Here is a 14,371-nt window from a genome sequence, read left to right as displayed (position 1 = left end):
TGGGAAATGCTGTTTTCCACTGCATCCCGCAAATGTTTGATGTGATTGATTTTGGGAGAATTTAGTGTCCAGAGGAGCGCACAAAATGCTTAGACATGATCCTTGAGATATTACTGTACAATGCAGGCCTTGTGATGTGGGGCATTGTCTTATTGAAAGAGTCCAATACCATCTGGATACACGTTCACCATGTAGGGCAAAACTTTATCCGAAACAATGCTATGGCAGGATCTGACAGTGAAGGTGTGTTCAGTGTGCACGAGGGGATCAGTGATGTTCCATTAAAACACCCCACACACACCATGATATCACTGCCACTAGCCTGTTTTCATCCAGTCTTGCAATCTGGTTGCATCTGTTCACTTGCTCGCTGTCAAATGTGCACCTATCCATCAGCATGATGATGGAGCTGGAAACTTGATTCATCAGACCAGCTGACTTTTTAAGTTGTTCAATGCCAGGAATAGTGTTCCTGTGTCCACTGCAGGCAGGGATGTTGATGACTTTCGGTCAATATGGGCACATGAACAGGTTGCCTACTCTGTAGGCCTATGCACAAAAGCATTTGCTGGATGGTGTGCATGGAAATGTTTCTCTATGCTCCTTTGTTGTAGTCTGCTGTTATTTGAGGGATCACAAGTCATTTTTGTCCTGAACAGCACATATCAACCACCATTCACCCTGACTGTCAACCAGTGGTGGTCTACCCATCCCGTCACATTGGGTGGTTGTGTATCCCTCTTCAGACCATTCCTACTACACCTTCCCTATGGTAACCCTTGAACAGCCAATAATGCTTGTATGTGTTAAGATACTGACCCCCACCTTCCTGGCACTGCACATCACTTCTGGTTCACACTCCATTAGGTCCCTTCCATATCTCCATTGCATAGGCTTTTTACTGACAAACTGACAGCAAGCACTGCATGTTCTGTCATTTACATATGCTCTGTGAGTCAGTGATATTGCTCTTGGGTTCTGTGAGATGCTTTCACTCATGGATGCATCTCACAGCACCTAATTATGAGGGATGGTCATAATGTTTTAGCTTATGAGTGTATATCCTTGTTGGTCAACTGAAGCCAACTTTTGATAAGAGGATGGTAATATTTTGGTCCATTTCTCCTTCAGCACTGTGATCTATTCAGCTTCTGATTGCATTCTAAAGATTTTTCTAAAGTTCATTCTAAAGATTTTTGATGCTTTTAATATGAGTGCTCTGAGCAGGTCAGTGAAACTTTTTATGTGCCCATATCTTCAAACCAAGTCACTACAGGTTGTGCAGTATAACATGATGCATCGTCATACTGAAACAGAAAAGGCCCTCCTATTACAGTTCCACAGTGTATGATGAGCATGATTGTCCACAATATCAATGTACTACAGATAACATTCATTGTTCTGGGAATAATGACTAGTGGTCTAATTGTATGCAATTTGTCATTCCCTAACACAGTATTCCAACATTCCAGGGACCGATTATTTTATGCACCAGGAAGACTGATGCTATTCATTTCCTGCTGTGATGTTTGGTTTTTGTGTCATAGCTGTTTTGAGAAATCTGCCATATGCAGCTCTGTATGTATTTTCCTTGAATTTACATCAGTTGTGGTCTCCCTGAGCTCCTGGTTGAGAGTATTCAGTAAGGACTAATGGATTCTGCTTACCACTTTTATGAGTGCCCATAAATCTCTTTCTGTCTGTTTTTGTGGTCTTCTTGAACATTTACCGGCTGTATGTAGGAATAACATGATGTTTCCATTTGGCAGCTGCATCAATTACCATTGGTCTCAAGTGTTGCCACAAAACTGCAGCATCCTATGGTGACACTCCCTTGTCTCATTTCTTCAACCCATCTGCTGTACTTCTTTGGTCTGCTTAGCTGTAATGTAAATGTAGTTTCTTTTATATCTATTCCTGACACATGGATGGTGGATATGTTCATTTTTCTCAATCTTAGAGGTCTCCAGATACTTTTGGAAATATAGTTTCATTATGAATGGACATAATTAGAATGTGGAGTAAAAAGATTAAGCTGCAATTTGGTTTTACTGAAAATTAGGGGATAAGCTTTAAAAAATAATTAAAAGATTAGGCTGCAATTTGGTTTTACTGAAAATTTGTCACATTTGGGGGTAAGCTTTAAAAGAAAATAATTAACTGTGAAGTGAGGTAAGAAATTGAAATATTGGAGAACTTCAATAACAAAATTGGAATGGTAATTAACATGGTAATAGTATGAGTATGAAAGGCAAAGGCAGTGGTATTCTTATGCAGATAATAGTGGGGATATTTCTTTGGATAATGACAATTAGAAGAAGGTAATGTTAGGTAATGACACATTTGACTGATATTTCTGTCAGCAATCCAATTTTTATTTTTATATTATACTTTAACTGCCCAGTCATTTGTCGTAATGATAATTGAGAGACAACAGATGGATGTATACAAGGAGTAACATTAAATTAATTAATTATTTGAATTTATTTATTGTTCAAATTTCTGATTCAGTATTGAATTTTAGTTCTTCCAATATGTGAAGGTTGCCAGTCTATGTGGTACCACTCCTTTTTAGTAGTCCAAAAATTTTTTTTGTATTTTTTTTCTTAATTAAAAATGAATAATTTCATATTCCCAAAAGTTAGAAGGCAACAGAAGGGTTTAAATGAGAATAAAGATGTAAGTTATCCTTTATTCTCAGTGGCCTACCTGTTATAATATACACTGAGTGATCACTGAATTATAACTACCCCTCTGAAAACTGAATGTGACCCATTGACCACGTGAGGTACGAGAATGCGGAGTTAGTCGACCTACGTAGCATAGATAAGGTGTCAGTGGTTCAGTAGGTAGTAAAATTCCGAGTGTGATGGTTAAAAGGAAGGATTTATCGGAATTTGATAAAGGACAGATTGTGGGTGCTCAATGAGCTGGTGCTTCGATTTCCCAAATGGCTGAACTGGTGGGGTGTTCGAGAGCTGCCATAGTTAAAGTGTACCAGGACTGGCGTCAAAATGGTCAAACAACGACCCGATGGCAAAACTGCAAAGGTGAGCGCCAGGTACGACTCATACAAGTGCAGCACTGTTGAAGAGTTGACTACCCAATACAACATTGGCCAACCCGGAACAATATCTGGCATGACCATGTGTCGCTTGTTCGCATGTATGGGCTATACCAGCAGACGACCCCTACGGCATCCTCTCCTAACCAAGGTTCATCGGTGTAAAAGACTTCCCTGGTGCAAAGAGCTTGTAAGTTGGACGTCAAAAGATTGGAAGAAGGTGTGCTGGTCGGATGAGTCACGTTATTTACTCCACACTGTGGACAGTTGTGTACGGATTTGGCGTCAACATGAGGTTCTTGATCCATCATGCATTGTATCAAAAGTGCAGGCTGGTGGAGGCGGTTGTATGGTGTGGGGCATGTTTCACTGGCAGGAACCTGGACCCCTGGTGCATGTGGAACAATATATCAGTGGTCTCTGCTTCGTCAACTGCTTGCTGACTGTGTACCAACCCGCTGTGTTACACTTTTTCCAAAATGGCGATGGTGCCTTCCAAGATGACAGTGCGATGAGCCATCAGGTACTTGTTGTGCAGAAATAGTTTGAGGAACACAGCTCTGACTTCCAGCATATCGATTGGCCTCCGAACTCCACTGATATCAATCTCATAGAGCACTTGTGGGACACTATGGAAAGGCATATTAGGTGTCTGGATACACCAATCACCTCCATACCTGCATTGCTGACTGCATTACACACAGATTGGTTAGCCATACCTCCCGGATGCTTCCGACATCTTGTTGAATCAATGCTACGTCGGATAACTGCTGTACTGAGGGCAAAGGGAGGACCTACGAAGTATTAAATAGGTGGTCATAATTCAGTGATCACTCAGTGTACAATAGTGTTAGTGAAGATTAATATTCATACCAAGATTGTTGTGGCATGCTTAGTTTGCACATCCTGAATGTGTGTAGAAGTTTAGTATTGCTATTCAGCAGCAAGAAATTAAAATCTGAATGAAAATGCAGTTTTCTCCATTTTTACTGCCAAAAGAACACATGCATTAAAATCTAGCATTCATCTGAAGTGAAAATGAAAGAATTTTTATTCAGAAAATTACTGAAATAAGGGCATGTTAAAATTGTTTAAATTTTGGCATGATCTACCTTTTATTAAATCCAGAAAAACAGTTTGACTCCTTAGCTGTCTGCTCAGTTGAGAGAGAGTAACTCTTTAGCTACTAAGGCTGTTGCTCATTAACTTACGAGAAGTAGAATTCTTAAGATATTTATCATTGTATCCCCCTGTCTAATTGCAAAGAATTAGGACTCTGCTATACAAAGTGATTCAAAAAGAAATGCAATGCATAGTATATTTTAAGTTTGATTTCAATTATTATAACAGAGGTTGAAATAAACATTGACAGTGGCCTCTTTCCCAAATATAAGCAGAAAATCTTTTCACCATTTTTGATGATACTTGATATAGTGTTGTAGCAGTTATTGTTGAAATTTCTGATTCAATATTGACTTTTAGTTCTTTCAATATTTTATTCTGCATGATACCGCTCCCTTTTAGTAGTCCAAAAAATAAAAATCCTGGATCATAGGTGTTCAATTATGAACATGTGCTGTATCTTGGAAAATGATGTGCTGCCTTTGTGGTGCCTCCGTAGCCAGGTGGGTTTGAGCAGCAGTGTGTAGCACACGCTTCTTGATTAGACTGTGGTTTGAGCCCATGACCACCAAATACAGAGGATGCGGAAAGGTCAGGGAATGACCACCGCATATCCCCGGAGCAATATGGCCTTAGTTGCTAATGCTCCTAAAAACCAAATAACAAACAAACTAACAAACAGCTGCCTTTGTTGTAAACAAAACACCAGAAGTTAGTGACTGAAAGCTAACATACAACAATAAAAACTGCTGCACATTGGAGGATGACCAGTGCTGCTACTGTAGCAGTTAGGATCTGTTTCTATTGAATTGTCAATGATAAATTAACACTTACAACTTGGATTGCATGAATTTTGACTCGCTCTATATTAAGTATTATATATGTTAATTACATTCATCTTATACTATATTCTTCATTTGTTTATGATTTTAAACTTGTACATTTACCATAATATTTCTTTCCATTTTATGAATAGCATTTTTTTTTAGATAATTTTATTGTTTTTCTCCTCAATTTCTTCCACAGTAAAAGTTACGCTTTCTTGGAATGTTATATTAAATCTGTATGATATAATTACTACTTCACTTATATAAAAGTTATTTTAACTATCCATATCTTATTTATTAAAACTTTTAATTTGCAGCTAAAGGACAGAGATGCCAAGTTAGAAGAAGCTGGTGATCTGCATCGTTTTCTACGTGACTTGGATCATTTCCAGACCTGGTTGACTAAGACACAAACAGATGTTGCTTCTGAAGATATTCCATCCAACCTGGCTGAGGCCGAGAAGTTGCTGAGTCAGCATCAGCAGATTAGAGAAGAAATAGATAACTACACTGAAGATTACAACAAGATGATGGAATATGGAGAGAAGATTACACAAGATCAGACTGATCCACAGTATATGTTCCTTAGAGAGGTACAGATACTTTATATTATCTGGTAATTTTAAGATGTGTGAATTTCAACAAACATATATAAAGCAGATTAGCTTTTTTGGCAGTTCAGTTTAAAATTTTATCTATTTTTATTTCTATGAAGGAGATGGTTTATGCATGGGTATTTTTTTTTCTATTAAAAAGTGAAATACTTTTCTTTGGAAAGTAAATACAAGACATTTATAATTAAACTGTACCACTTTGAAGTCTATATGATGTAAAACAGTTAATTTCACATGATTGAAATTTGGAATGGACATTATCAAATGGAAAATATGAAGAAATAATTAGTTCCAAAGACAACACCAAGTTGAAAATAAACTTTTCTTTGCTACACAATAAGTTGTTTATTTGGATCACAACTGCTGAATTTGTTTCTGTGATGACAATCTGAGTCATCAGATTATTATCATGCTGAACAGTGTACTAGAAACATAGAACTGCATTGTTGGTTGTAACAGAGAGAATTTCCTATAGAATATTTGCAAACATATTTTGGGACACAACCGTAGTTGAGGGGTCAGTGCAAGAATAAAATTATACATGTTGCATGTTCAAATCTGCATGATACCATAAAATATGGTATCATGCAGATTTGCAAGTAGAGATAGGGATGTGATAATCCCATTATATAAGGCTTATGTTAGACCACACTTGGAATACTGTGTTCAAGTATGGAGACCGCACCTAAAAAAAGACATCGAGCTTCTTGAAAGGGTACAAAGACGGGTAACTCACCTGGTGAGATCGGCAAAAGGGCGTCCTTATGAAGAAAGACTTCGAATATGTGGGTTGCAGAGTTTGGAAACTAAACACCTTAGAGGACATTTGATTGAGGTGTTTAAGGCTCTGAGAGGCATCAGTAAAATGAATGAGGATGAAATTTTCAAGATTATAAATGATGCTAGAACTAGGGGACATAAATTCAAATTACGGAGAGAAATGTTTAGATTGGACTGCAGGAAGTTTTATTTTAGCCAGCGAGTTATAAATTACTGGAATAAGTTGCCTTCATGGGTGGTAGAGGCCGACAGTTTGGGGAAATTCAAAGGTCATCTGGATAGTACTTTCGGGTAAGGGAAGCGCATAGGATGATAGGTTTAATTTCCTTTTTTTTATTAATTATTATTATTTATTGTTTATTTTTTTGTTTTTATCATTGTTTGGTTCGGATTTTTTTTTTTTTTTTTTTTTTTTGGCTGGTGCAGCATAAGCCATAGGCTTTCTTGCACCATGTGGCCAATTACTAATACTAATACTAATACGGTAATATCCTTGTAAACCCTCTGACCCTATATGACCATTGTGAAGTATAAATGAAAATTTATTTTTTTTTAATGCCATTTTTTAGAGTCTGCCGGAGTTTGAATTTTTCCATGATAAATTCTATCTAGAGATAACTCTATGATCAGAAATTTCTTAGAATTTGATTACATGAGAAGAAGCAGTAAATTATTCAGTCATTGGGAAATGTGTTCTTAGATCCTCTCCTATATGAAAATGGTTGTGCCCATACAATGTCTTGCTTAAATGTTTGGAATACTTCTAGATAATGAGTAAGCAGTAACATGCATTAGGCATTGTAATTGTCAAAGTAAAGTCATTGTAATTGTCAACCATAATAAAATAGTAGGAACTTCATAGATGATGTGCTAAAGTAACCATCCTCATACCAGAATTATAGATGTTCAGATTGTCATCAAGCAGAAAATGTACCTTGTTGATACATAAAATGTTCTAAGGTCACACATTATCATTGCCCATCCTTGATTACCAATTGTTCTTATAGAATTATTCATTTTGGCCACTTTCATAATTAGTTTAAAACCAAGTGAAGGATTTAATATAAGATTTGATTTTGATTCTCTTTTTTTTTTTTTAAATCAAGTATTGTTACAATAAAGTTATTTAAGTATATAAATTGTTTTAACTTTCAGCGATTAAAAGCGCTCCAGGATGGATGGACAGAACTACATCAGATGTGGGAAAACAGGCAACAGCTGCTATCTCAGAGTTTAAATATGCAGATGTTCTTGCGTGATGCCAAACAGACTGAAGTACTTCTTAATCAACAGGAGCATTACTTGTCTAAGGATGAAACACCTGTAAGTCTAGAATAAATTTGTAATCACTCTTTAGTTTTGACTATGGTGTATTTGTGAGAGATGTTAAAAGAAAAACAATTTAAAAATTACTATGTAAGGAAAAATATGGAAATCACTTATTTTATTTTATTTTCAGAAAATTAATGTTAGACTAATTGCGTATTTATTATTTCTCTTAAATTAGATCTTTGTGCAAGAACTTATTTACAACAGTGGAAGTGAAATAAGAAAAAAATTTGCTCTTATTAATATGATGAGACATAATGTGTCCCTTTAGAAAAGAATTGTGTTATTATTTTTTGAAAAAATACTCATTATATAATTATTTATTTGAAACTTCATAAACTTTTACTATATTGAAGTGTATGTGCAAACAGTGAATTTTTATATCTGAGTACATTCTCATTTAACTTTGGCTATCTGGCTTGGTAGCTAGTGTTATGAGCTAGTGAAGTTTGTTGAGTTTTTGCAATAATTTTGATTTCTTTTGTTTATTTTACACTACAAATTATAAACATAATGTATTTACCTCCTTTAAGGCCTCTGATTCAGGAATTTGCATAAACTTATAGGGTAGTACATTAAAGCATCATTTTTATATGCAGTAAGCTCAGGAAGATAGTGAAATAAAGTTTCATTAAAGTTTCATTATAATTAAAGTTTCACTTAGAGTAATGATGCAAAACTGCATCATTACTCTAATGTCTGATGTTATGAAATCCTTGACAGTGAATTGCCTAGTCTTGCATTTTGAAATGATTAATGCTCCCCAAAGGGGAGACTACTGTTACTTATTCTTAATCGAGTGCCACCACCTGGATAGCACCATTTCTGAGATGATTGCCCTTTTATAAGTGGGCAGGTAGTCACCCAGATTGTAAGAGATAACAACCCATTTGTGAAATATTTTCACAATATGTGAGGTGCCACAGTGGTCCTTGAGGCTGTCACAGACATTCTCTCAGGTATGCCAAGCTGGGCTTGCTACCTGAGAATCTACTGATATTCAGGTGACACTCAAGTCAAGTGGCCTAATTTCAGAAAAGTCTGATCGGTCTGTGACAGCCAAATCCTCTGCTTGCACCTTCACGATGGTCAGACTGTTAATAACCCTGGGTATAACTTTCATGTGCAAGTCCTGAAATATGTCACCCAGCATAATGGAGGTGATCACTCAGATGCAAACCAATATAAGCGGGGGTTGAGGTGTGGTGCCCACACCACATGGAGGAATGCTGCCCCACAGGGTGTATATTTCAAGTATATAATGTATTATAGCCTTTAAGGCTCCTGAATCTAAAAGTATCATATTGTGAATGATTCACAATATGAGATGTTATAGTAATAATACTGTTTTGCAAATTCTCACTTATTTGTTGGTATATCTAAAAGTCCATCTTAGGTGGAGAGTTGCTGAAAAACTTATTATATGATTGTTTTGTAATCAGAACTTGCTGTTTAGGCAAAGCATATTTTGTGCCTCATGCTGTAATTGCTTTGTAACTTAGAAAAGCATTTGTTTACAAGTATTTTCTGTTTCTTGTGGAAGAATGATAATGTAGGCACTTTCATAATTACTCTTTCTGTTATTCTACTGTGATAAAGTTGGAACTGGCCAAAGTTTCCAATGAACATTTTTTTCTTGGTGGCCAGCATTAAGTCTTGTAAAAGTTATTGTGAAAATTGGCAGCAAGGCCACTTATGTTATTAACATTTTTTTAAAAGAATAAACACTGCCAATTATGCACATGATATTTTAATTATAGAATTCTAATGGTTGACCAGGAAAAAATGAATGATAATATCATAAATAGCCATGCTGTACACATTTTAAATTTGGTTTCAAAATTGGTCCTATGCATCTATTTGCATGATGGATAAAAATGTCTGTTGATGGACTAATACTAATTTTACTTCAAATATAAATTAAGGGCTTGAATATTTATTTGTATTATGAACTCCTGCATTTATAGTTCTAGTAATATAAAATAGAATTATTACAGTCAGCTGTTGTCAAGATATTTTATATGGAGTGTATAAGTCCTTTTATAATCAATCTATACTAATTTAATTAGCAGTATATATAAAATACAGTATATAACTTAAAATTTTAGCTCAAAATATTCATTCTCACAAAATGAATTAGAGAATTGTACATATCTTTCTTTTATGCATATAAATTTGCAAACCATCACGGCACCTCCGTAGCCAGGTGGGAAGGAGCAGCAGCGCGTAGCACACGCTTCTTGGTTAGACCAGGGTTCGAGCCCATCACCACCAAATACGGAGGATGCGGAAAGGTCGTGGAATGACCACCGCATATCCCGGAGCAATATGGCCTTAGTTGCTAATGCTCCTAAAAACCAAATAACTAACGCGCAAACCATCACCCAGTTTATGGTATTCCTAAGTACTAAACTAGATGTGTGCTGGATATAACCCTCTAATTAGTATCTATTCAAAGTATACATAATGCACAATGATTAATTGCTACTTGATGACATTATTATTTTTACTTCAATTTTAATATTTCATTTTTATGAATCATATGATTGATGCACAAAAGTGAAATATTTATATATATAGTCATATTGGGTGGATATTTAATTTTTTTTTTCAGCATATTACATGTAAAGAATAAATGACAATTATATTCTAAAATTTCAGCCATTGTTAAAGCTTCAGAGAATAGAATACATTCTAATCACATTTTGTGATTAACCTTCAGTTTAGTATTTAGTTCAAAAATTTTATTAAATACGTTTTATGGTGGGGAAACTCCTAATTATGATATTTATTATATTACAGACCAACCTTGAACAAGCAGAAAACCTTATTAAGAGGCACGAAACATTTTTGGCAACCATGGAAGCTAATGATGAAAAGGTTAATGCAGTCATTCAGTTTGCTCAGAGGCTGTGTGATGAAGGTCATTTTGCAGCTGATAAAATTCACAAGAAAGCAGAAAATATTGCTGAAAGGTAGATAATTTTTTTCTTTTCTCACCCAACCAATGCAAGAAGAATTTAAGACTAAATGAATCAAGTGTACTAGTTAAATTACAACCTGCATCATAATTTTATGTTAATTTTGTAAATTAACTCTTTAAGTTTTATGTGAGTTAAATTTTTTTATTTTAATTAAAGATTGAATGCTTTCAGATATGGCTACCTTAAATCTTTTCCTTTTGTGTAGCTGTTGCTTCAGATTTTTCCATTATGACTCCCTTTACACCCTGTTTTGTTATTTTTTTAGAATTTTTTTTTATTATGTGTTGTTAACTTTTGTGATATTCTGTATGGGATGTAAAATATACAATAAATTATTTTTTCTGAAATTATCAAATATGGTATTTTTTCTTTAATGTTAGTATTACTTCTCAGATAGATTATAAATGCACTATATCTTTATAAGTTTTAGTTTTTAGGTAAATTTTTTCATATTTTATTCTTGAGACTTCTTTTAAAAGCACATTATCACTCTAGAAATTTCATTATAAAAATTATATACTGCAATTGTTATCTTCCAGTATAGAAGATTATAATATAACAATATATTATTATACATAACAATATATAATAATATATTGTTATCTTCTAATTACCTTCTAATTGTTATCTTCTAATATAGCTAATATTTTATGTCATTTTAGATGGCCATTTTCTTTATTGAATATGGCATTAGTGAATAGTAGCCTTTGTACAGTTTTGTAGTATATTAAACTTATTTTATAAATGAAATTAAAAAATCTTTTAATTTCTTTTAATTTTTTCCAAATTGCATGTATTTTTAATTTTTTTAAGGCAACATGCAAATCATCTACAGGCTGAAGAGCAGATGAAGAAGCTAAAGGATCAAGAACAGTTACATAGGTTCTTGCAGGATTGCGAAGAGGTAAGATTTTTCCCTTACTTGAATTTTTTTCTAAGTGTTATTTTAGAAGTTAAGACATTCCTACTATTGAGGTAATTCAGTTAAAAAAACCCCCTTAAATTAACATGTAGCTATCTTTACAGAATTATTATTTACAGTGCAAGGGTTACCCAAAAAGTAATGTTAGACATTTTTTCTAGTGATAAATGTATTGAAAAAACTGAAATTATCTGAAGAATTAACACATGCATTGGTTAATATACATTACTTTTTTATATAATCTTCTTCTGCCTAAACTTTTGATATACCAGTGGGAAACAAAAGTCCGTATTTCCTGGTAAAGGTAAGTTTTGTCCCCCCCCCATTTTACCAGTTAATGACATTTTTGATCCAAAATGTCATCTTTCAGGTATTGAAAATGTGGTAATCTAAAGGAGAAAGGTTTAGATTTGATGATAAAAATCAAATTGTACAGCAGACTAGGAATGGAAATTTATTCTTAGAATGAATTCTCCATCAGATTACTAAAGAGAACAAGACTCAGTTTTTTTGAAATTGACTGCACAGCCTCTTTTTCAAAACAATATTTTCTGGAGCAGTATTTTATACATTGTTTTTAAAAGAGATTGTGCACCTAGTTTTAAAACATGAGTCTTATTCTGTCCCATAATATGTTTTATAGTTCTAATATGATATGCCATGTGATTTCTATCATCAGCTGTATTACCTGTATGATTGTTGTATAATTTGGAGCAGTGTGGCATTGGGGACAAGTTACCACTATGGATATAGGAATAGTTAAGTGGTAGGAGACAAAAAGTGGTTATAAATGGGCACTGTTCTTCCTGGACTAATGGGATGAGGTTGATTTATTAATGATGTAGGTATTTCAAGTTTGGTGTATAAGTTACTGTTAATAGAAAGGTGAGCACAGTCCTTAATATCATTAATCTGGGTATACTACTTCAAGAGGATCTAAATAGTTAGCAAATGGCAGTTGAAGTTTAACAGTGTTATATGCAAAATTCTGCATATGGGTAAGAGTATTAGCATGAGCATTAGCAAAGGCATATGATGCAAAAAAGGAAGCTTACATAGTATCAGCCAAAAAAAAAAAAAACACCCTCCCATTTCAGTCATCTATTCAATCCAAATGCTTGTCCAGCTCAGCCTTAAATTTATTTAAGCTATCAACTTCCACAATAAGAGAGAACGAAAAGGACCTGGGGGTAATTGTACAGGCAGATATGAAGTTTTCTGAGCAGTGCAGACGGTCTGCAATAGTAGCTCATAGTGTCTTGTCAGTGATATACAGGAATTTTTCTAGCAGGGATAAGGAGGTGATTATCCCCTTATATAAGGCAATGGTCAGGCCACACCTTGAGTACTGTATACAGATCTGGAGGCCTCATTTTAAGAAGGATGTAGAGCTGTTGGAACGAGTACAGAGAAGGGCAACAAGATTAGTGAATGGAACAAAGGGTTGCTCTTACGAAGAAAGGCTTAAATTTTGCAAATTACAGTGTCTGGAGACTAGGCACCTGTGAGGTGATCTGATTGAGGTGTATAAAGCCTTGAATGGTTAGAGCATGCTCAATGCTGATAGAATTCTTCCTCTTGCTCAGAATAATCATTTGAGAGAGCATAAATTCAAATTGAGGAAAGACAGATGTAGGATAGATGTGTGGAGGTTTGCCTTTAGCCAGCGGGTGGTTGGTTGGTGGAACAGACTTCCATCCTTTGTTATGGAAGTTGATAGACTAAATAAATTTAAGGCTGAGCTGGATAGGTACTTGGAACGAATGGAGGGGTGAAATGGGAGCGTGTTTTTTTTTTTTTTTTGGCTGATGCTGCATAAGCTTGCTTTCTTGCATCATATGCCTCTACTAATGCTAATGCTAATAAGAGATGGAAGTCTGTTCCAGCAATCAAGTACCTGCTGGCTAAAGGCAAATTTCTGCACATCTATTCTACAACTGTCTTTCCTTAGTTTGAATCTATACCTCCTCAGGTTCTTAATCTGAGCAAGAGGAAGAATCCATCAGCATTGAGCTTGCTCAGCCCATTCAAGGCCTTATACACCTCAATCAGATCACCTTACATGTGCCTAGTCTCCAGGCGCTGCAGTTTGCAGAACTTAAGCCTATCTTGGTAAGAGCATCCCTTTGTTCCCCTCACCAATCTTGTTGCCCTTCTTTGTACTTGTTCTAGCAACTCTACATCTCTCCTTAAATGAGGCCTCCAGACCTGTACACAGTACTCAAGGTGTGGCCTGACCATTGCCTTATACAAAGGGATAATCAACTCCTTGTCTCTGCTAGCAAAATTCCTATACATCATTGACAAGACTCCATGACTTGCTCTGGCAGTCCATCTGCACTGCTCAGGAAACTTCATATCTGACTGCACAATTATCCCCAGGTCTTTTTCACTCTCCACTTCCCTGAGTGTAGTACCACACGGTTGGTAAGTTTCTCTTGGATTACTGCTACCCATATGCAGTACTTTTCATTTGTCATTGCAAACTTCAGTTGTCACTTCTCAGCCCATTTGCCCAACTTATCTAGATCCAGTTGCAGTAGTATACTGTCTTTACTGTCATTAACAACCCTGCCAACCTTTGTATCATCTGCAAACTCAGACATTAATCTTGATATACCCTCATCAATATCATTAATGAATACACAAAACAACAATTAGTCCAGCACCGAAACCCTGGGGAACTCCACTCCACTAATAACATTAGTTCTCGAAGAGTGTCCATTGAT

At 35.3% G+C, this 14,371-nt stretch overlaps 1 protein-coding gene across 7 annotated transcripts in view; it reads left to right on the top strand.

The window, feature by feature from the left end:
- LOC150083961 (spectrin beta chain-like) overlaps positions 1 to 14,371 on the top strand; it is a 419,401-nt gene that overhangs the window by 266,376 nt on the left and 138,654 nt on the right. For all 7 annotated transcript variants that reach the window (XM_090375838.1, XM_090375834.1, XM_090375833.1 and 4 more), the window contains exons 23-26: positions 5,331 to 5,606; positions 7,563 to 7,730; positions 10,539 to 10,711; positions 11,534 to 11,624. In XM_090375838.1, the coding sequence (XP_090231964.1) occupies positions 5,331 to 5,606; positions 7,563 to 7,730; positions 10,539 to 10,711; positions 11,534 to 11,624 (708 nt within the window). The remainder of the gene's footprint in view (positions 1 to 5,330; positions 5,607 to 7,562; positions 7,731 to 10,538; positions 10,712 to 11,533; positions 11,625 to 14,371) is intronic.

Source organism: Mastigoproctus giganteus, chromosome 6 (assembly GCF_048544385.1).
Source record: "Mastigoproctus giganteus isolate SK-2022 chromosome 6, ASM4854438v1, whole genome shotgun sequence".
Taxonomy (NCBI): domain Eukaryota; kingdom Metazoa; phylum Arthropoda; class Arachnida; order Uropygi; family Thelyphonidae; genus Mastigoproctus; species Mastigoproctus giganteus.
Note: the sequence above shows the minus strand (reverse complement) of the source record. Positions and strands in the feature narration are given on the sequence as shown.